We start from the raw sequence: 20,724 nt of genomic DNA on the forward strand, positions 1-20,724 counted from the left end.
GCTACATAGCCTTTGAAACGAAGTGAGTCGCACAAATGTATGTATTTTAAGCAGTTTAATGACACTCGTGTTTTATGATACCTTTAATAAAACGTTCAAGCGGTTTTAATTGTAATGATTTTGTTTTGAATCACTAGTTAACCGCTAGCTAGCAGCTATGCGCTATTTGCCGTTTGCTAATGTTTTGCTTATGGTGTCGCCGGCGCCGCCGTTAAATACAATTAAACAATGTATTTGACTGATGGCACACAAGCGTGCAAAGCTAAAGAGAGACCAGGCAATCGATATCACAACCCGAGACGACGGCATCTTCGTTTGTTTATGTCAACGCGTATCGCCTCTGTTGATGTAGCAGCCAGTTAGCGGAAAGGGAAGATGACGCAAACGGTAATCGTGTGGTGTCTCATTTCTTAGAGAAACGTTCTTCCCCCTACCCCCCTTCACTCGGTATCGAAGGGCAAGGGGAAGACGCAAACAAAGGGGTAGGGGAAGGGGAAGGGGTAAGACAGAGAAATGAGATTGGCCCTTACTGCTTTCTATTGTAATATGCTGGCAAAGCTGAATTTTCCAGTCTTCAGTGTCACATGATCCTTCAGAAATCACTCTGATATGCTGATTTGATGTAAAGTACACTGAGTGACTTGTTTCTTCACATTGAGTTGACAGTTTGAACATTCTTGTTGGCTATAAGGTCATATGATATTCAATCTCACATTAAATTGTTTTACCATTAAATAAAGCACATCAGTAGGTACGATTATCAGTCATACGCTGTGACTTTGTAGAAATAGAAACCGTTTCTTAAAACGAATCGTCGTCGTCTATCGCTGTCACCGCTGGTTAGGACACAACCCCTGATTAACAAGGAAAAGATATCTTTACAGGAAAGATACCATCTGGTTAGATACATTTTAATCAGGGTTCTTTGACGAATAGGAGGTTTTACTGTCACTTTTGATCCGTTTAATGCGTCTTAAGACGCTGAATAGAAGTAGAATTACTTAAAAAAAATTTGAACAGTAGTTTTTATAGGTTAAACATTAAATGTCCTTTACTGACAGTACTGACTTTTTATAATTTCATCCATTTTAGCTATAATATATTGACAAGGCCAATGACAGGCCACGTTGAGATACATGTGCACAAGGCGAGGACATTTGGTTTAAAGATGTGTTTGAGATGAGAGTGGACTGTCTGAATGGACCCTGAGAAACTCCCAAAGTTTCTGTCATGGGATGTTTCACATGTTTGTGAGAATGCTTTGCTGCAGCCTTTCTCCTAATTGGCCCTCATGGGAATGCAACCTACCACGTGTCTCTTTCACAATATTGCTTTCCTGTAGTGGGCCTGGAGGTGCTGGACACCTAATGCAGATATTACAGCACGAATCAGTATTCTCTGACTCATTCAGGAACAATGCTTGTTTGATTGATAAAGTATGATGTGCCATTCAGCCCCAAGTGTATCTGTGTGAATCAGCCTGCAAAATTTAAAGCTCACAACAGGATTTAAGCCCAAACTATACTTCAGTTTTGAAGTGAACGTTTACTGATGCGGTACTACCGGTTCTGTAGAAAGGCTTTTATGTTTTTCAATTTAAGAATTGACTTGGTACCAAAGTGCGAGAGCTGAATCACGATTTTTTTGTTTCAAACAGAGATCGTGATTCTCCCACGATTCTGAACGAACAACTAAACAAAATAACATTTAATTTATTAGAGGCTCTGACAGTGTTAACTGCTGCAGTCTATTTAAAATGTTTAATTAATCTGAATTAATTATTTAAAAAAACAGTTTGACTGAATGATTCAGTGACTCACTTAGTAGGCTACTTGTTTCTGGATGAATAACTGGATGAATCAGCTTCCTTTTTTTTAAATAAATCTCTTGAATTAATGATTCACTGACATTTTAAGTCACGTGTTGCCCCCTACTGGTGTGACGATGTAATCGATACAATCATTATTTGAAGCGCCTTGCTACTTTCAAAAGTTGATTTGCTCTATTTTGATTTCTACCGTAGACTGTTTATATCTGAATTCTAAACTTATATCCCAGTACTTCTGTGATAATATGAATATTTGTAACCGAAATAATGAAACTGTGTGGTTGAAAAGACTGTTTGTGAAGCTGTTTCTTCACAACTGCTCTCTGCCAACACTGATTTGAATGAGTGCAAGAGTAATGCCAGAGTAAGGGTGAATGTGTCAGAAAAAAAATAGCAAGGAGACGTTTTAATTAGCCTAGCCTATTTCTTAATAAACTACTGTTTTCTGAGTCAGTGTTGGCTGCAAAGGTGAAGTTGACGATGCTGACTCGCCATCTCTGCAGTAAAGTGGAGAAATGCAACTTTCATATGGATTACATAAGCAGAGAGTATTTGTTTTCGATTAGCAGACATTTCAAGCTTTCTATAGATATATTTCTTGTGTCTCGTGTGAGGCAAGTATACACTGAGGATAGGGCTGGGACAAAAAATACCTTGACGCAAAATATGTGCGTCGATTCGTCAGACCCAAAACAAAGATGGCGGCGCCAGAGAGTAATAGCAACACAAGTGGCTCCTCAGACTTTAAGAAGTGCACTCGTTCCTCTGAGAGTGAGTGAGAGTAGGCTACTTCTTGCAAGGCTCGAAATTGCGACCATTTTGGTCGATATGCTCTTGAAATTTAATCTGTGTGACCTAAAAAATATATTTGGGAGCATTCGTGCGAGTGCAAATAATGGTTGTGGTGCGACCTGTTCTCATTTCTCTAAAAAACGTTTGCAAATTACTTCACAGTGTGTACCTTATGTGCGCTGATACGCGATGGCCGGATCATACCTGTCAACACTCCCGTTTTCCCCGGGAGTCTCCCGTATTTCACACCCATCTCCCGTCCCCCTCCCGTTTTGTTATTTCTCCCGTGAAACCCAGTTATTTGTATGGCTCAAACGTCGTTATATGAATAATCACATCAATATATTATTCCAAGGTTGTCCAGTTGCCAGATCTTGTATGAAACCCATCCTACTCGCGCAATCAACACATCATACACATTTCAACCCATTTGTGAGCTCAACCTGGCAACCTACAACCCAGTTGTGCCGTCGATATCTGCGCAGGTAGTAGACGCGGGAAGTTGAATAAGCGTTACTGGTAGAAATGGGAAAAGACTGGTAAGTAAATATTTAACGCAATTAACGCAGCATCCGTTTTTTTCTGTCATCCTTTGGCTGCATGGCGTTACATTATACGATGCGCTTTTATTCTTGCTAATGCTTTTAAACCATTCAAGCCATATCTTAGGCTACTTATTTTATAAAACTTTAAAAGCGGAAAGCGCATCACTCATTCTTGAGAATACATTTGACATCGCAGCCTGACCTTGACGGAAATAAATATCCTACGCCAAAAGTAACTTAGGCTACCAGAGAAAAAGTCTCAGCTGTGCTCAGATTTGTAAACCGTACAGTTGCTTTGGTTTTTTAATCCGTACCCGTTTCGCCCCGTGGCTCAAAAGGGACACAACAAAAATAGGGACACACAAGAAAGCCAAAATAGAATGCAAAATTTATTAACAAAATATAACTATACAGAAAAAAACAAACTACGTAGTCTATAGCCTACAACGGTAACAGTAAACAAATTCATAATCCGTGCACGCTTTCGCAATCGTTGTTTTGTAAATCGTTCTTTCGCAATAGGCCTGTTTGTAATATTCAGTTCCTGTGAAAAATTGTGAAATACTGTTCCAATAGGTGAAGTTACATAACAATATGCTGATTGTTTACATAACAATATTTGGATGTAATATTCAGTTCCAGTGAAAACCTGTTCCAGTTAATGGAGTAGGCTATATACAGGTTATGTAATGTTCAGTACCAGTAAACTCCACCCACTGGAACAGTTTCTTACAATAACTGAATATTACACAACATCACCTGTTCAGTTTTGAAAACTGTACTCACAGATTTGTGGACTATATGCTACCTTATTTTAGAAATCAGTTTTTCTGTATATTGATTTGTTGTGTATTGTTAAGATGAATACAACTGTCTTAACTGAATTTTTCTATGATTTGGCAATGGGGTGTGTAAATTATAGATGACATATTTTTATGTGAAAGAAGAATTACAAGATGCACTTTTTTCAGTAAGCTAGGCCTAGGCTATGCGTTTAAGGCTTCAAGGTTTTATTGAATGCTACCTCTGACTAAGAATGCATTACTTTGCACTTGTATAGTCTTTTATTTTGGAATTTTAAGAGCAATAAACATATTGCAATGTTAAGAAATTCATGTTTTTTCATTCAGATATGTAAATCAACATGTACAAATTGCTATTATTCAATTAATGGGGAGATAACCGATAATCGAATCGAAATCGAATCGAACTGGAAAAAATTAATCGTTAGATTAATCGATGCATCGAAAAAATAATCGCTAGATTAATCGTTTAAAAAATAATCGTTTATCCCAGCCCTAACTGAGGAGTTTCGGTTCATTTATGTGACGCGCTGCTGTTCAGGGAGACCGAGACGGCAGAAAGCGCATCCTGTTTGTTTTTACAAACGCATGTTTTGTTGATATTGCGAGTGTACACAAATAAAAGTAGACCCTTTACAGTTTGGAATGACTTATCTGAGTATGACTAAAAATGACTTATTATTATTATATATATTATAGCCTATATAAAAATGAGTACTTTAGTACTTTAGCTTCTTTCCGCACTCGATGCGCCTAATAATAGTGCACATTTAATATAGGTTAACGTTAAAGCAAGCGGCCATGTAAAGTTGCTTCTACTTGCATGGTTCAATTGATAAGCCATATTTTAGGTCGATGGATGACAGGCGAATGCCGCTAAGTCGCTCACGGACTGTGTGATTTCGCCACTTCCTGTAGAATTTCTTTTTTTTTTTTTTTTGCAACTAACCGACTAATAAAATCTTGGCTGCATTTAGTCTACTATTAGGGGGCAGCCCTGGTTGCATGCATACATTACGTGCATACTATGTTGATAAGGAAATCTATGTCACGCGCACTGTACGCCTAGCGCATGTGTAAAAAATTAAGTACTTTAGACTTTCCAGTATTAGGTTTTATTGGCACATTTGCCATGTTTTCTTTGAACAGGAGGTCCAAAATAGCCAGTTTTTTGGTCAATCGGTGGCATTGTTTTTTTGTAACTCTCTTAAAAATGAACTAATTCACCAACTGTCTCTGAAAGACTTATTGCGCTTTGTTAGCAAATTGCTGTTTGTGTGAACGTAGTGACCATTATCACGCTGAAATCCCCTCTGAATGACTCTATATTCAGCCCTTTTACACCGCTTAAAAGTAATGAAGAACCTTTACGCACTAGCCGACTAACTGATTGTTTGATGACGAGTCAACCGTCCGAGCTGATCCCTACACAAGAAGTTCTCCTTATTCTCCAACCACAACACATCCACAGGCTTCTTTGACCTCTGCCTCTCTGAGTCTCAGTGTGATGAAAGAGGCCATTGAGTTTGCAGCCTTTGGTCTCCAAGACTGGAAGAATCAAATACTGCAGGTCATGTGATGTTGCTGTGACCTGAGCAAGTTAACGATTCTGGGTCTGATTCAGATTTCTCTTTAACAGGCCAGCTTCCTTAAGGACTCCTTTAACAATTCTATTAGTACTTTCGAGAAATATTTCTTATCATTTTCATTGCATTTACGACCCTTAGACGGTTGCCAAATGATGATTATTTCAGATTTCAGCAAAACAGGTTATTACAATCTGAAATAAAGTCTTCAATGATAGATCCAATCCAACATATGGCCATGGTTGTGTATTAAATGCACATGCTAAACAAATAAAATGCATTCATTAATTTATTTCAAATTTACTGTCATATGAACAACTAGTCAACAACTTCACTGATTTAACTGTCTGACCCTTTTGCTTGATTTGCCATTTGCAAGTCTGTTGTTTCTAGGCTCTGAATAAGATCTATTTCTTTGTTCCGACCTCTATACTTGACGTGTAGGTTGCACCCAGTGTAGCTGTAGGCGCATTTGACAACGACTCAAACATTCCTGTTTTGTGGGTTGATTTTAAGGTTATGAAGTAAACTTTGGTGAGAGGCAGTGTTCGTATAGCCTACATAACACAAGCTTTATTCCAACATTGCTAATATAACAGCCCAATATTCTACACGGCACATACATATATTGGTAAAATCGTCAGTTACAATTAGGCCTATATTACATTATTTTTTATAGTACTTTTCTAAAATTGAATGCATAATATCATGCATATTTAAATTGCCATCCATCCATCCATGCATACATTCAGTCAAACCAAAAATTATTCAGACACCATATTTAATTTTTGATATTTTTTTTTGTGGGTGCAGGACACGATAGTTCATTTATGTAAGTGAGGATAGCAAAATAAAGTAAACTGTGACATTATACCCAACAATTCTTCATACAGTGACTACCAGTCAAATTTATACAAATTTGGGACCAAAATTTATTCAGACACTTTGACCTGACCATTTTTTTCTTAAGTGTTTTTTCTTTAATTGCTAATGCGACATTTTTACACCACAGACTGAACAAAATGAAGCATTGCTTGGTGATTGTTTGACCTAAATTGGTATTATCAGGGTTCCCACGGGTCCTTGAAATCCTTGAAAGTTTTTGAATCTGAAAAAATGTTTTCAAGGCCCTGGAAAGTTTTTGAAAATAAACATAAATAGAGACAGGTGCTTGAAAGTGCTTGAATTTATTTTGTGCAAGAAGTTTTCTGGAAATAATTCCATATTCACTCCAGTCCCCTAATGTGTTATTTTGCCAACACTTAATGGCCTTTGCATACTAGCTTGCTTGATTTGCACTAGTTACGCGCATATACGCGATACGTTACCAGGGTTTTTCCTGCATAGAGAATTATGAGGCGGCCGCCTTCGTCTCTCGACAATAAAAAATAACTAGGGAATCACCGAAAACGTGAGGATGATTCTGTTTTATTTCATTTAAAGTAAATGGTGATTGATAGCCTATGGTTGATAATAATATAGTCCTACCTAATGTACTGACGGTAATAATGTAGCGCTGTTGAGGCTCGCGCAGTTATTTATAACATATTATAGTTAAGAAACAATATATAGCCTAGGCTACACGCGACCAGAGAGCTGTTTGCCTGAATGCCATCAAGATTGAAACCGAGACTGATTTCATAACAGTTCAATAAACAAATAGTTAAAATTAAGTCACTTACATTTTAGACGCAATGACTGTTTTTGTTCTGTTTCAGCAGCGAAAATAGTCCCAAACAAAGATCACCGCAGAACCAGTGCGCATGGCATGCAACAGTTGTTTCATTACTGAATGATTCAGCGTTTTGAAAGAATCGGTTGAGTCAAAGATTCAATTACCCATTCATAAACTGCCTCATTCTGAATAAATCAGCCTTTTGAACGAATCGTTTGAATGAATGACTCACTGACTCGCTCATTAAGACGGTCGCCTGCCGCCTCCTACTGGCGGTTTAGTTTCATAAAGTATCATTCTTTTCAACATTCCTTATTTGTATATTCAAAAATATTTAAAAGAATCTAAATTAATACAGTTATTATTTTTCAATGTAAATTATTTAATTGAATTGGTAACAGCCTAGTGTCTTATTATATTATTTGATCAAATTTAAGAATTTGAAATGAAAGATGGAGCATACATTTAATAAAATTAGGGGAAAATGCCCTTTATAAAAGGTACAAAAAAGTAGTGTATTCAAACAGTAATGTAATGAAAGATTGAAACAACAATGAAATTAAACAATTTAAGTTTGAAGGGAGTACGGTAAAGCCTCTGTTTAGGCTATTAAGGAATTATGTAATTTTGCCAAAAGAAGAACTTTTATTTTAAATAAATGTTCATTTTAAATCAGCCTACTTCAGTGTGATATGTTACCATACTATCATGCTTAACAGTGAGAATCTGAATAATTGTAATGTGATGATCAGATGCAGATATCTAAATCAAAGAATATAGGCGGTTTGCGGGTGGATTATCTATTTTTAACAGTGGATTTGGGTGACTCAAAGTGCACCAGATTAATGAATTTATCTTTAAAATGTACCCCCCGTACCCCCCTAGAGGTAACAAGCTCAAACAATGTGGGAAACACAATAGGCTATGTGATGATCTACAAAAAATACAATTTTTATTATCTTATTATTAAAATACATTAATAGGATTGTACCACCTCCGCCTCATTTTGAGCAAGGAAAAACCCTGAGTTATGTTAAGTGTTTCCCGCATGAGGTACTTGCCATTAAGGTCACGTGTGCATGAAACTATGATGGTACCTCATCGTTTGTTGTTGGACAAAACTAATGTGTCCCCGCATTAAGTCCTTGAATTTGAGGGTATTGGACCTGGAAAGTCCTTGAAAGGTCCTTGAATTTGAAGTCAACCAAGGTGTGGGAACCCTGTATTATCTAATTGTGTAGTTAAATTTAACAGCTGATTTAACAACCTGATTCATCTGTGAGACAGTCTAACAGAAGGAGCGGCAAAACCAGTGAAATATCAACTGATTCTTCTTGTCATAATTTACCATTTTCTAAACTATAGCGAATAAACAGTGAAAATGTGAGGCAAGGCAAGGCAATTCAGTAAGGATTAATTTCCCTGAGCTGACTGCATTGTATTCTGGGATCACCTTCTCGAAGAACACATACTGTGCTGCGGTCCTTGTGAAACAGCTTTCAGCTTTGGTAATAAGTCTATGCTAATGTTTTGAAACAAAGCTGTTGGTTCACTTGAGCTTAAAAGTCCAAACGATTCCAGATAATGAGGCCCACTGGTGCTGTATCGTCTGACACTGGTCTAGGGCTGCTGGCCCACAATCCATTGTTTTTTGTTTAGTTTTGTGTGGGCAGCAGATGTGTGGCATAGACCCAGACTTGCTGTGTAATAGCAGGAAGTGGTGGGAATTGCTTGTTATTTCTCTCTCTCTCCCACTACATACTTCCAGCACCACATTGGCATGTCATGCGTGGTTGTGGTTTGCTCTTTTCTTAATTCTGGACTAGATTGTTTTAGTTTGTTTGCATACGTTCTTCTTTTTGCAACATTGGAAGCTAGTGGTCGACCAATATCATTTTTTTTCATGGCCGATATAAATCTGACATAAATAAATAACAATTTTGTGAATATTTGCTAGATGGCTGAGGTCCGATCAGGCCGAGCTCCAATCAGCAGTAGGGGGCGTATCTGCTCATTGAGTGGGAGGAGAGAGAGTGAGACATTTGTAGAAAGACTGTAGAATGATAAAGCTGAGACTACCAATGAGGAGAATATCTTGGAAAAAGAAGGGTTATGATCAGGCAAGATCTTAGGACTCGTGTTAAAACTGGAAAAGCTTTCCAGCGCTGGAGAGACCCAAACGGGAAAGCCTGAAAATAGTCAGGCTTGAAGTGAGGCTTCAATATTCACATGTTGAAGTGTTGTTCATTGTTAGTTAAAGTTAACTAATGTTAACAAATGAAACCTTTTTGTAAAGTGTTACCTTTTTTTTTTTTTTTTAAACATGGTCTTGGCAGGTTTTGTGAGATTCAGCCTTGCACCCCTGTCGATGCTGTTGTGATAATGGCACTGAGTGTTTTTCTGCGTTGGCCGAGCTGTGAGTCACTATCCTCATTATGAATCTCTGCTTCCTCTTCCCGCCACTAAACAATGCTTAAAATAACCACGACTAGAGACAGGGAAACGACGAACGGGAAATAAAGCAAACGCGTTGTGTCTCAGTGCTCCCTGAAACGTCAGCAAGTTTGTTCTCGGAGAGTAAAACATCTTGTCTGTTCTAAAACAGATTTGATCCTGTTTTCTCTCTTGCGCAGATGTGGAGGGATTTGGTATCACATCTCTGATTTATTCACTGATTTGTTTCCTTTTCAGCGGAAGCACAGGCGGTCGAAGTTGCCCGACCACAATGGGCAGGAGCAGAAAATGGACCCTGTGGCCTTTGACAGGCAAAACGCCCTGTCCGGGGCGAACCACGTCCAGTGGAGGCAGCGTGAGGATCGGCCCGCCGTGACCACCATCATCAGGAGGGTGTCTAGACGGAGAAGCAAGCCCTCATTGAAGGACAAGAGCCTTGGCGGGCTGGAAGATAGAGTGGTTGTTGAAAAAGTTGCTCATTACGATCCCTCAAGCAGCCGTAACTTCAGCGAGAGCCAGCGAGGGGAAATGGCCAAAATCCATCTAGTGGCACCCGGAGAGCCAGGCAGCGTCGAGGGTGCTCCTCAAGTCCCGAGCAGTGACTTTGTGCCCAAATGTGAGATCTCGGGCAAGGACGCCCTGTCTGCCCTCCAGCGTGCTGGTTCACGACAGTGCCGACAGGAGATCGCCAACATCGTCTGCCAGCACCAAGCAGGACTGCTCATGCCTCAGTCTCTGCCTCAGTTTTGCCCACAGCATGGTAACTGCACTCTTTCATCCGTCATGTCTGAAAGTCAATGGAATAGTTCACTTCAAAATGAAAATTCTGTCATCATGCACTCACCCTCATGTTGTTTCAAACCTGTATGAGTTTCTTTATTTCTGCTGAACACAAAAGAAGATATTTTCAATAATGTCAGTAAGCAGAGAGTTGATGGACCCCATTGACTTCCATTGTAGGAAAAACAAAATACTATGGAAGTCAATGGGGTTCATGAACTGTTTGGTTATCGACATTCTTTAAAATATCTTCTTTTGTGTTCAGCAGAATTAAAGAAATTCATACAGGTTTGAAACATCAGGGTGAGTAGCCTAAATGATGACAGAATTTTCATTTTGAAGTGAACTATTCCTTTAATTGGCATGTAATACAGTACTGAACTTCCTTAAACTGGATAATGTCTTTCTTCTAGAGCTGCTGTACAGCCAAAACAATCGTTGTTGCATTAATTCCCTGTTATCACTGTAAATCTGCTTTGAAACAATCCGTATTGTAAAAAGCGCTATATATATGTAAAGGTGGTTTGACTTGACTTGACATGTATAGTTTGTTTGTTTTCTCTCTGTCCATCTTCAGTGATCTCCAGTGCCATCCAGCATGCAGATTTTTCTGACACTGACCTCTCCAAGGTGGAGAACCCGGTCAGGGTGGTTTTCGTGCTGGTGGTTCATGGACGAGCAGTCCGACAGTTGAAACGTCTCCTAAAAGCCATCTATCATAAAGACCACTTTTACTACATCCATGTGGATAAGGTAAGTTTGAAGAACCCAACTGGAATTTTCACAAATTAAAATGGTATGAAAACAAAATTTTGCTCAGAATTTATATGCATCTAAGAACAGCCTCATGAACCATAAATACACTTTTAAAAAAAGGGTCTCGGTTTGAGTTGGAAATGATGGAACAGGGCTCGCAAAATCGCCTGCCCGACGTCCCGGAGCTATTGTGTTTTCCAGTCGGGCTACCAAAATGCATAACCGGCCTGCCCGACGGGCTATCTGAAATAGTGTTCGCTTCAGTCAGATTCAGCGCGTTCTTCATCTTCAATCCGAAGCGGCGCCGAGCACGTCAGAAACAGAGAGGACAGGGTGTGTGTGTGTTCATCTGAGTCTCATTGGTCTGCGGTGCTCGTCAATGTCAGAATGACCAATCAAATCAAAGTAGGCGGGCTTTATGTTCACAAGAAGCTGCTGAGCGCGAATTTGAGCAGAGTGACTCGACGCTTCAGTTTACGGTCAAGTGCGAGATAAGATGTAAGTAGCTAAACTAAACATTTAATATTTGACAGCATTTTTAGGTCATAAATGTGAAACAAATGACAAAAATAATCAGGCAAATGAATATACTTTTGTCGAATTTCGCCATTTTGAACTGAAAATAGGCCTATGTAATGTGACTAATAATTAGTTTACTGTCATTGTGAGGGGACATTAGCATTAACAAAGCCGTTTTCATCATAGGCACAATATTAATAATGAATGTGTACATGTTGAGAATTAATATACAATTTGTAGCCTTCAGTAAATTAAAAAAGTTCAGCTTTAGGAGAAGAGATGGCAAGATGAGGAGACTGAGAGAAAAAGAAAGAGTGATGGATAAGAAGTGAGAGCAGGTATCATCTACTGCCTGCTGACATGGGTTTAAAGCTATTTCTTATCCTTTTTTGGCCTTCAAACGTCTTGAAATGGACATATCCGAGAAATACAAAATTTAAACCCCCTAATAACCTTAAATGCAGGACCTCTTTGATTATAAAGCCCTGTCTACGGCCCTGTATTAGGAATAAGATCAATAATGAATGTGTACATATTGTGAATGAATTCAATAAACTTAGTTAGGCTACCTAGCTTTCCTAGTAGCTTTCAGTAAATTAATGCATCTGAGAAAATGATTCATTAATCAACCTATCAGTTGACCCTATGTTTACTTTCTTCACTGACAGACAAAAATGAAAAGCCTCTATCAGTCAAAGCTCAGCTTTAGGAGGGGAAGAGACAGAGCAAGAGAAAAACAAAGAGAATAGGAGTGTGATGCTGATGAGGAGAGGAAAATAATCAGCTGCCCACTTACATGGTTTTAAAGCTATTGTTATCCAATTTTTTGGGCCTTCAAAACATCTTAAAATGCACATATGTAGATCAGAGAAATCTACATTTTCTCAGGGGTGCCCCCGAACTAGAGCTTAGATTCTCTGCCCGAGCCCGAGCCCGGACTCGATATTTCCCGCCACTGTATTCGGGCCGGGTCGGGTCGGGCCCTTGATAGGCTAAAGCACGTTACGTGTCATGCGCAGCGTCTCGTCCACTCTCACTCGCAGTCTCGCACGCGTGACGCATCACACCTGCTGTGCGTGCTGTAGGCTACTATTCTGCTGCTTAAGTGCAACATGGAGCTTGAAGAAGCAAAGAAAAAAAATTAAACAGAAGAAATAACTTTGAGCAAGTTTGGAGGAAAATCGGAGGTATGGAAACATTTTAAACTAGTCGTGCGGAGTGACAATATGTGTTGGCTTTGTCTCGTGCATTAAATGTTAAATGCGGCACGCTGCTCGCTGACAGCAAAAAAAAAAACGGGGACTTCGACGATGAACAGACACATGAAGCAGTCTTGCCATGGCAGAAATTATCATAGTAGTCAGCCTCAGGCCTCAATGTCCTCTTTTGTTACTTTTCCGATCCATTCATTTATTTCTGAATAAACAATGCAGTTTACATGCTTCTTCCTTGTCGCATTATTCATAAGATAATTAATAAATGCACGCACATGAACTTGATAAATGTTACAGATATGTTTACTATGCACAAACAAATGCCTTTCCTTTACATGTGCAAAATTCAGAATTAAATGAATGTGCTGCAATTTGTACAAAAAGAGTGTCTGTAGTAACCTACGTGTTTTAGCTATTAAATAAGCACATTTAGTTTCAAGTTTGTTAAGTTTCGTTTTGAAGAAAGCTTTTCTTTAAAGTGAATTTCGTTTTGTATAAATTGTATCTTAATTTTAATACATTCCAATTGCCTGGATTTAATACATAAAAAGCAATAGGCCTATAGCAGACAATATAATCATGACATGCAGTCGCCGGCGCTTCGCGGTCACTTACAGTACACCATTTGAAACTCGTAACACACGCTGTCACCGAATTTACAAATCTTGCTTGTTGCTCACACACATATTATGTTGAAATAACAATATGTTGTAGTAACATTATTAATCTTTAAGAATATTTGATTGAATGCTGAATGTTGTGTGTTTGTTCAATTTAATAAAATTAAAACTTTAATTGTGATAATTAAAATAACTGAATATTTAATATTGAGTGGGCAATTTTTGCTCATTTATTAATAGTATTTATATAATATATATAACTGCGCAGCTCCCCCCTGTAGCTTAAATGATCTAGCACAGCAGCACCTGCGTTAAAAAATATTCTGGCGCCGCCCCTGGTTATAACGGCCCACATATGGTCGGGTTTAAATCGGGCTTGGGCTCATAATTACAGTGAATGTGTCGGGCCGGGCCGGGCTCGGACACAACGTGCTCGGGCTCGGGTAGGGTCGGGCTTGATTTGTTGGGCCCGATCTAAGCTCTACCCCGAACCCCCCTAACTAGCATATCTCACATTCGGGACCTCAGTGATGAAAAAACCCTGCTATCTGCATGTTAATGAAACAAGTTAATAGTGAGCATTAGACCCTAAACTAAAGAGTTACTTATTATTTTTTTTTTTTATCATACCCTCATTGGGGGCTGAGCCACCGACACAGACTGATTCTTGTTCCATACTGGTCACACAAATTTCAGTTCAGTTAGAATCAGATGCATATTTGTTGATATTTGTGTTTTGAAAAAGTTTTTTATTCATTGTGTTGACTCCTAACCAATATTCTACATTAAAAATGTAGTCTTTTTATAATGGGCTAGTAAAATTCATTTCGGGCCACCAAAATCTGGAGAGTGCCTGCCCGAAGGGCTACCAGCGATTTTGAAATTTTGCGAGCCCTGCGGAAGTAACGATTTGTGGTTCATTGAGTACATTTACCATTGTTCTGCAAAATTCAATAGAAATCCACACTATTGGGAATCCCGCTCGAGGGCGAAAGGTTTTTCCCACACAAATTTCGCAACGCTTTAAAGTTGTTCACGCGGTTTCGCCACGTTGACCGTTCTTCAAATCTGCTTGGTTTGAGAGTGACTTCTGTATGAGCTGCGCTTCATACATTGCTACATTGTTTACCTTTTTTGCACTGAAAATACTTATAAATTTGATCAATGAGTGAAATTTTTTTTGTTTTTTTGCGGTTTCCCAAGCAATTTTGTTCTTCCGGGTTGAAAAGCAAAGGCGAGGCAACGTCACGACTGGCTGCGGGCGTGATTCTACGTCAGCTGGCCTCGAGCGACTCTCTGCATTTATTCATGAGAAAGAGCTTGTTCAATCCAATCACTGCGTTGTATTAAGCATGAGATCGCATTACAGCGGAGAATTCAAAAACACACGCATTTCTGCGCGGAACGCCATGAACGCTCGCTATGCGGATCATATAGTTTATAAACGGACCGGAGCGAGTGCGTTTCAAGTTCTTGTGGACATATTTCATATAGTCTAGGTCACTAAACATGAAACAGCACCGGGTTTAATGACACTTAAAGGAGAACTCCGGTCAATTTTAACATTGAGCTCATTTTTTTGTACATTTGGAGTGCTGTCAATACAGAGAACAACGGCAAAAATCGGTGTTGCCTACACCGAGTTATTCTATTTTTAAAATTTGCACCCTGTTGACTTCAATGGGGCAAGTACTAAACCTGCTTTTAGCCTCTTAACATCCTTGATGTGTCATTACAAGTGCACAGAAAATGTGAGTGATTCCTTCAGAGTGAACACGAGTGGATCTGACTGCAGTAGATGTGAAAGATATGTATAAAAATGATGTTATTTAAGCCAGCGCAAATACCTGTGTTTACATCCTGTTTTCGGTTGAAGTCCAAAGTAGTCGATTGCCGAGTTCACGCGCGTGATCATAGGTAACTAAACCTATGCGCGTGAACTCGACAATCGACTACTTTGGACTTCAACCGATTAGCTCAATGTTAAAATTGACCGGAGTTCTCCTTTAAAGTCAAGAACAACTGTAATTTATTGTCATTTTAAATATTTCTTTTTTTCTATGCAGTTGTCTATAAATTTAAACAATATTTTAACATTTTAAAATGGTTGGAGCCTGTATGTTATAGACCTTACTCAGAGCAGCGCCATTACAGGAATGAATGTGAGGCTGTGAGGGATAGACTTACCGTGTTTTCAGTGGCATCTGCTGTAAAAACTTTATAAAGGCAAGTGTGATCTCAAAAGTATTTGAGCGAATCCTCATGGATGGGCTCAAAGAATATTTAACAACTACGGATAATCAATTTGGCTTTAAAAGTAAGCATGGCACTGATCTATGCATATATTCATTAAAAGAAGTAGCTAGTAAGTATAATGTACATAGTTCTACAGTTTTCGTGTGTTTTTTAGATGCATCTAAGGCGTTTGATCAAATTAATCATACTAAGTTATTTTTAAAATTGCAAGAAAGAGGGGTTTCCCCATATCTGATAAGAATTTAAAATTTTTGGTATGTACATTAAACGTACATAAAAGTTCAATGGGGTAAGAACGTATCGGAACCGTTTTACATGACGAATGGGGTTCGGCAAGGGGGGATAATTGTCACCTCTTCTTTTTAACCTGTACATGGATGGTCTTTCTGTAGACTTAAATAATTGCAAGACTGGATGTGTAATAAGAGGTGATAGTCTCATTAACCTTTTGATGTATGCTGATGATTTAGTTATGTCTCCTTCTAGTATAGGATTACAACGGCTGCTTCGAGTATGTTCAAGTTATGGAGTGCAGCATGATATTAAATTTAATATTAAAAAGAGGACCATAATATTTAAAACCAAAGAGGACCTTAAGCTAAATTTTCCTTCTTTTTATATAGATGACCAAGTTTTAAATGTGGTAAATAAAGTAAAATACTTGGGTCACATCATTAGAGATGATTTAAATGATGATGATGATGATGTGCAACGCCAGTGCTGTAAGTTGTATGGGCAAGCTAATATGCTGGCTCGTAAATTTTATATGTGTACAGATGATGTTAAAATAGCTCTATTTAGGGCATATACTGTACTTCTCTTTATACAGGCCACTTGTGGTGTAAATATGCTAAAGCTAAAATGAAAAAGCTCCAGGTGGCATTTAATGATGCCCTAAGAATTTTGCTTAAGCTTCCAAGGTGGACAAGTGCAAGCCAAATATTTGTTTCTAATAATGTACCCACTTTGAATGCTGTCTTATGGAAGTGTATGTATAGTTTCATATGTCGGTTGAGTGACTCAAAAAATAGTATCATAATGGTCTTAAATGATATTATATTAAGTGATACAAGGTGTTTTCCTGTTTCTGGAAGCATTGGAATGAAAGCTTGTATGTCTTTTAAATTTTGTCTGTTGTCTGTCAAAATGTATGTTTGTATGTATCTCTCTTTTTCTTTTTTAATATGGACCCATGGGTCTGAAATAAAGAATAATAATTATATATATGTGTAGTAATAGTATCATTATTTCACACAAAGGCTATTTTAAAATTAGCATTAGTTTCCGTTTTTGACTCTGCAGGTCCACAATTTTTGTTTGCTTTTTGATTTTGATGCATTACTAGTTTCAGACTAACTGCAAACCACACCAGAGTTCAAACAGTCAGGAGTTCAGAAAGCCACTGTGACCCCAAATCAACCGAACTCAGACTCAAATTGGTATGTCTCTGTTCCATGCCAAAAGCTTTAGTGCCCTTAAAGACAGCCCTGTGGGATTGATTCTTGATTGAAACTTGAGTGTTAGAGACACTCGGTGGCCGTCAGCTCACATGCTGGAGAACAAAGGTGTGTGTGTAGAGCTGAGGTTTGTCAGAACTTGTGGTAAACCAGGTCCTTTTACTGGAGGAATACTTCTCACACCTTGATACGATTTGGCACAACATCTGCTCTGTCTCTTCCTCTCGACATGCCTGTCTCGTTTGATTCTAGCATTTCATTTGAAGTTATTTCAGGTTTTAGCCTCTTAAAAGTAAAGTTCTTCAGAGCTAAACTAAACTCCTGGCAAGAAATCTTCCCTCACCCAGCAGCAGAAGAGTTACGACAGCTAAAACTGCACTGCTGCAGTAACATGCTTGCTGAACAATTTTCATCATATACTAGGGATGTTAACGATTAATTGTCGATAATACATTTAATCGATAAAACTAAGAAAAATGATGTGAGCTCGCCGGACTTACGTTTGGGACCATTTTACAGCTGTAGCCTAGTTACACCTTCATCATGACTATACGTTTGTGTGTGCATTCGCAGCCTTTTGTTTTGTGCAGATATAATTTGTAATATTATGTTTATTCTGTGTGTATATATATATTAATGATATATGATTGATTAATCGCATATACGCTGTTTATTTGAGTTAAATAACGCATTAGCAAAGTGCTCCATTTCACCAGTGTTGTTGATTCAGCAATGCACGACTTATAATAACTATTATTGGGACTGTCAGATTACACAACATTATAATGAGAACACCATTTTAATAAATTGTTGTGAATTCTCTGGGTTTAGTTGCCGTATTAACATGAGTTACTGTACACATTCAGTAATTGTACAGTAACATACAGTAATTTAATAAATGATCAATCACATCGACTCATTTTTCGATCCTACTATCCCTTTATTTAGATTAAAACCCTTCTCATTCATTTGGTGAGGAACATAGCGTTCGTTTTGAGCAACATTTGCACTCCCTGTCATGCTGTTATGCCTAATAGTACAGTATTAGGTTAACGATTAATTGTTCGTTCATTTAAACCATGATCGATCATGGGAATTTGTGTAAATTGACATCCCTATCATATACTCATCTTCAAGATCATTGAAGATGAGTATATGATCACTTCATATATTCATAGTCAATGATCTTGAAGATGAGAATATGATAATATGATAGGGATGTCAATTTACACAAATTCCCATGATCGATCTTCGTTTAAATTAACTCTCAATTAATCGTTGAAGACTGTTATGAATTAGTCTTCGTTAATTGAAGACTGTTATGTTGTCCCTTACAGCGTTCAAACTACATGCATCGGGAAGTGCTTGAGATGGCGGAGCTCTACTCCAACGTGAGAGCCACGCCCTGGCGCATGGTCACCATCTGGGGCGGGGCCAGTCTGCTGAAGGCCTACCTGCGCAGCATGCATGATCTGCTGTCCATGTTGGACTGGAAGTGGGACTTCTTCATCAACCTCAGTGCCACCGACTTCCCCACCAGGTCAGCATTGCCTTCGGTCAGGGGTGCCCAATCCTGTTCCTGGAGATCTACCTTCCTGCAAAGCTCAGCTCCAACCCTGATCAAACACAACTGAACCAGCTAATTAAGATCTTCTGGAGCACTTGATAATTAGAGACAGGTGTGTTAGATCAGGGGTAGATCTGAACTTTGCCGGTAGGTCATGACAACTCTAATTTGGGCATGCAATGTACGTATGCTTGATTTTGGCAAATGAGATCTACTATGCTGCAGCTGATCAAATACGAGGATTTGTTCAGCTTAGTTAAAATAACATGCGTAATAAGGAAACATGCTGCTGTAAGAAAATTAGTGAAGACCCCTAGCAGATCAATCCAGGTGGAGCTGGGGAGGAGGAGGGTAAAACAAGAGTTTTCATATCACGCTGCTGGACGCCGGCTAGGGAATGGTAATAAATGAATATGTGGATTAGGACGTACATCTGATTGGCTACGTCAATGGGTTTAGAAGAGCCAATCAATGCTCGGATAGAGTTTCATGACTGAACTATGGATTTTCTTTAAAAGGGAAAAACCTACATGAACTGACTAATTGACTAGTCCAGGATTTCCCAAACATTTTTGTCAGCTGAACCCCTTTGATGTAAAATTAATAGTAAAAGTTAAGATTTTAATAATTTAATGACGGATATTCGGATATTCATGGTTCTCTAATGATGGTTTATGGTCACGTGACATGCAAGTAAACAGATAAAATATTTAATCTTTTTTTTTTTGGTAGTTTAAAAAAAAAAATTATTAAAATGTTTAAATACAATTATAACATATTTAGTTTTAATTCCAATTATAAGTGAAGACAGAAATAGATTACTATTGTAATTTAGAATTGCACGACAAGCTACAAGTTACAATACTCATGTTTAAGTCTTAAATTCTTCCCTTTTAAAAGTTCAAACCCTCAAGCTGTAAACATTCAAAATCCTCGAGCTTTTATTTTGGCGGATACTGCTGAAGTGCTGTAAACTTCCGTCCACAAATATGTTCGGAATAATGTGAATGTGTAAATAAAGAGAAACTAGCACACATTGTGGTCCCTTATGCACATGCAGAGATGCAGTTTGATGAGAATCAGCATTTGATGTGAATAAAGCCGCTCTGAGATCACCGCATCATGAGCTGCACGCGTGTAAATGAACACAGTGCCACACTTCACTCTAAAACATGCTGTGCAACAGATAACATACTGATTTAAATTGCTGCTTTTGATTTGGAAATTGCACTACTATACATACTATAAAAGGAATAGGATTTATTGATGCAAATAAAACCAATTTATTTGTTGCAATTTTGCATTTGATTTGATTAATTATTAGCTTTTCATCACCCCATGAACTCCCCCGCGAACCCCAGTTGGACGAAGCTATTCCAAAAGATAGACGACGATGCCTTCAGTGCTGTTCTTCCCGAAGAAAGCAAATCCCAGAATTCATTGCAATAAACTCGGTGACATTTTTTTTTAAATGATAAATTGATGATACTGATTTGAGAGATGCATATCGAGGAGCCTTCTCGTGAGTTTATGTCTGAGCCGTTCTCATTGTGTACAAGCGTGATGTTGCTGGCAAATCTGTCTCTTTCTCTGCAATCTGTTTCGGGAGGATTTCTGCAACACATCAGAGCCTTATAATTTCACAATCCTTCCAGCTGTTGATGCTTTTTTTAAAGTGAGCTAAATAAGACAAATCTGTGTTCGTGGCCCGATGCACATGTAGACGTTGATACCGACCAAAATCCTGTCAGCAGCAGCTAATTCCTTCCAGATGAAGACTTCACCCACGCCACCCTGCAGTCAGCGCTGGGCTTCTGACATAATCCCTCGTTTTTATCTCTTCTCTCCTCTCTCACTATCGGTTTCAAACAG

General features: G+C 38.5%; 2 protein-coding genes across 3 annotated transcripts in view; both read left to right on the plus strand.

Moving 5' to 3' along the window:
- The window catches only part of LOC308702727 (tripartite motif-containing protein 16-like), a 662,678-nt gene that overhangs the window by 68,121 nt on the left and 573,833 nt on the right, over positions 1–20,724 (plus strand). The gene's annotated exons all lie outside the window — the stretch shown is intronic.
- Positions 1–20,724, plus strand: part of xylt2 (xylosyltransferase II) — a 43,914-nt gene that overhangs the window by 3,542 nt on the left and 19,648 nt on the right. For both annotated transcript variants that reach the window (XM_081371032.1, XM_081371033.1), the window contains exons 2-4: positions 9,921–10,443; positions 11,041–11,216; positions 18,623–18,825. In XM_081371032.1, the coding sequence (XP_081227158.1) occupies positions 9,921–10,443; positions 11,041–11,216; positions 18,623–18,825 (902 nt within the window). The remainder of the gene's footprint in view (positions 1–9,920; positions 10,444–11,040; positions 11,217–18,622; positions 18,826–20,724) is intronic.

This window comes from Scardinius erythrophthalmus (genome assembly GCF_964197995.2).
Source record: "Scardinius erythrophthalmus genome assembly, chromosome: 1".
Taxonomy (NCBI): Eukaryota; Metazoa; Chordata; class Actinopteri; order Cypriniformes; family Leuciscidae; genus Scardinius; species Scardinius erythrophthalmus.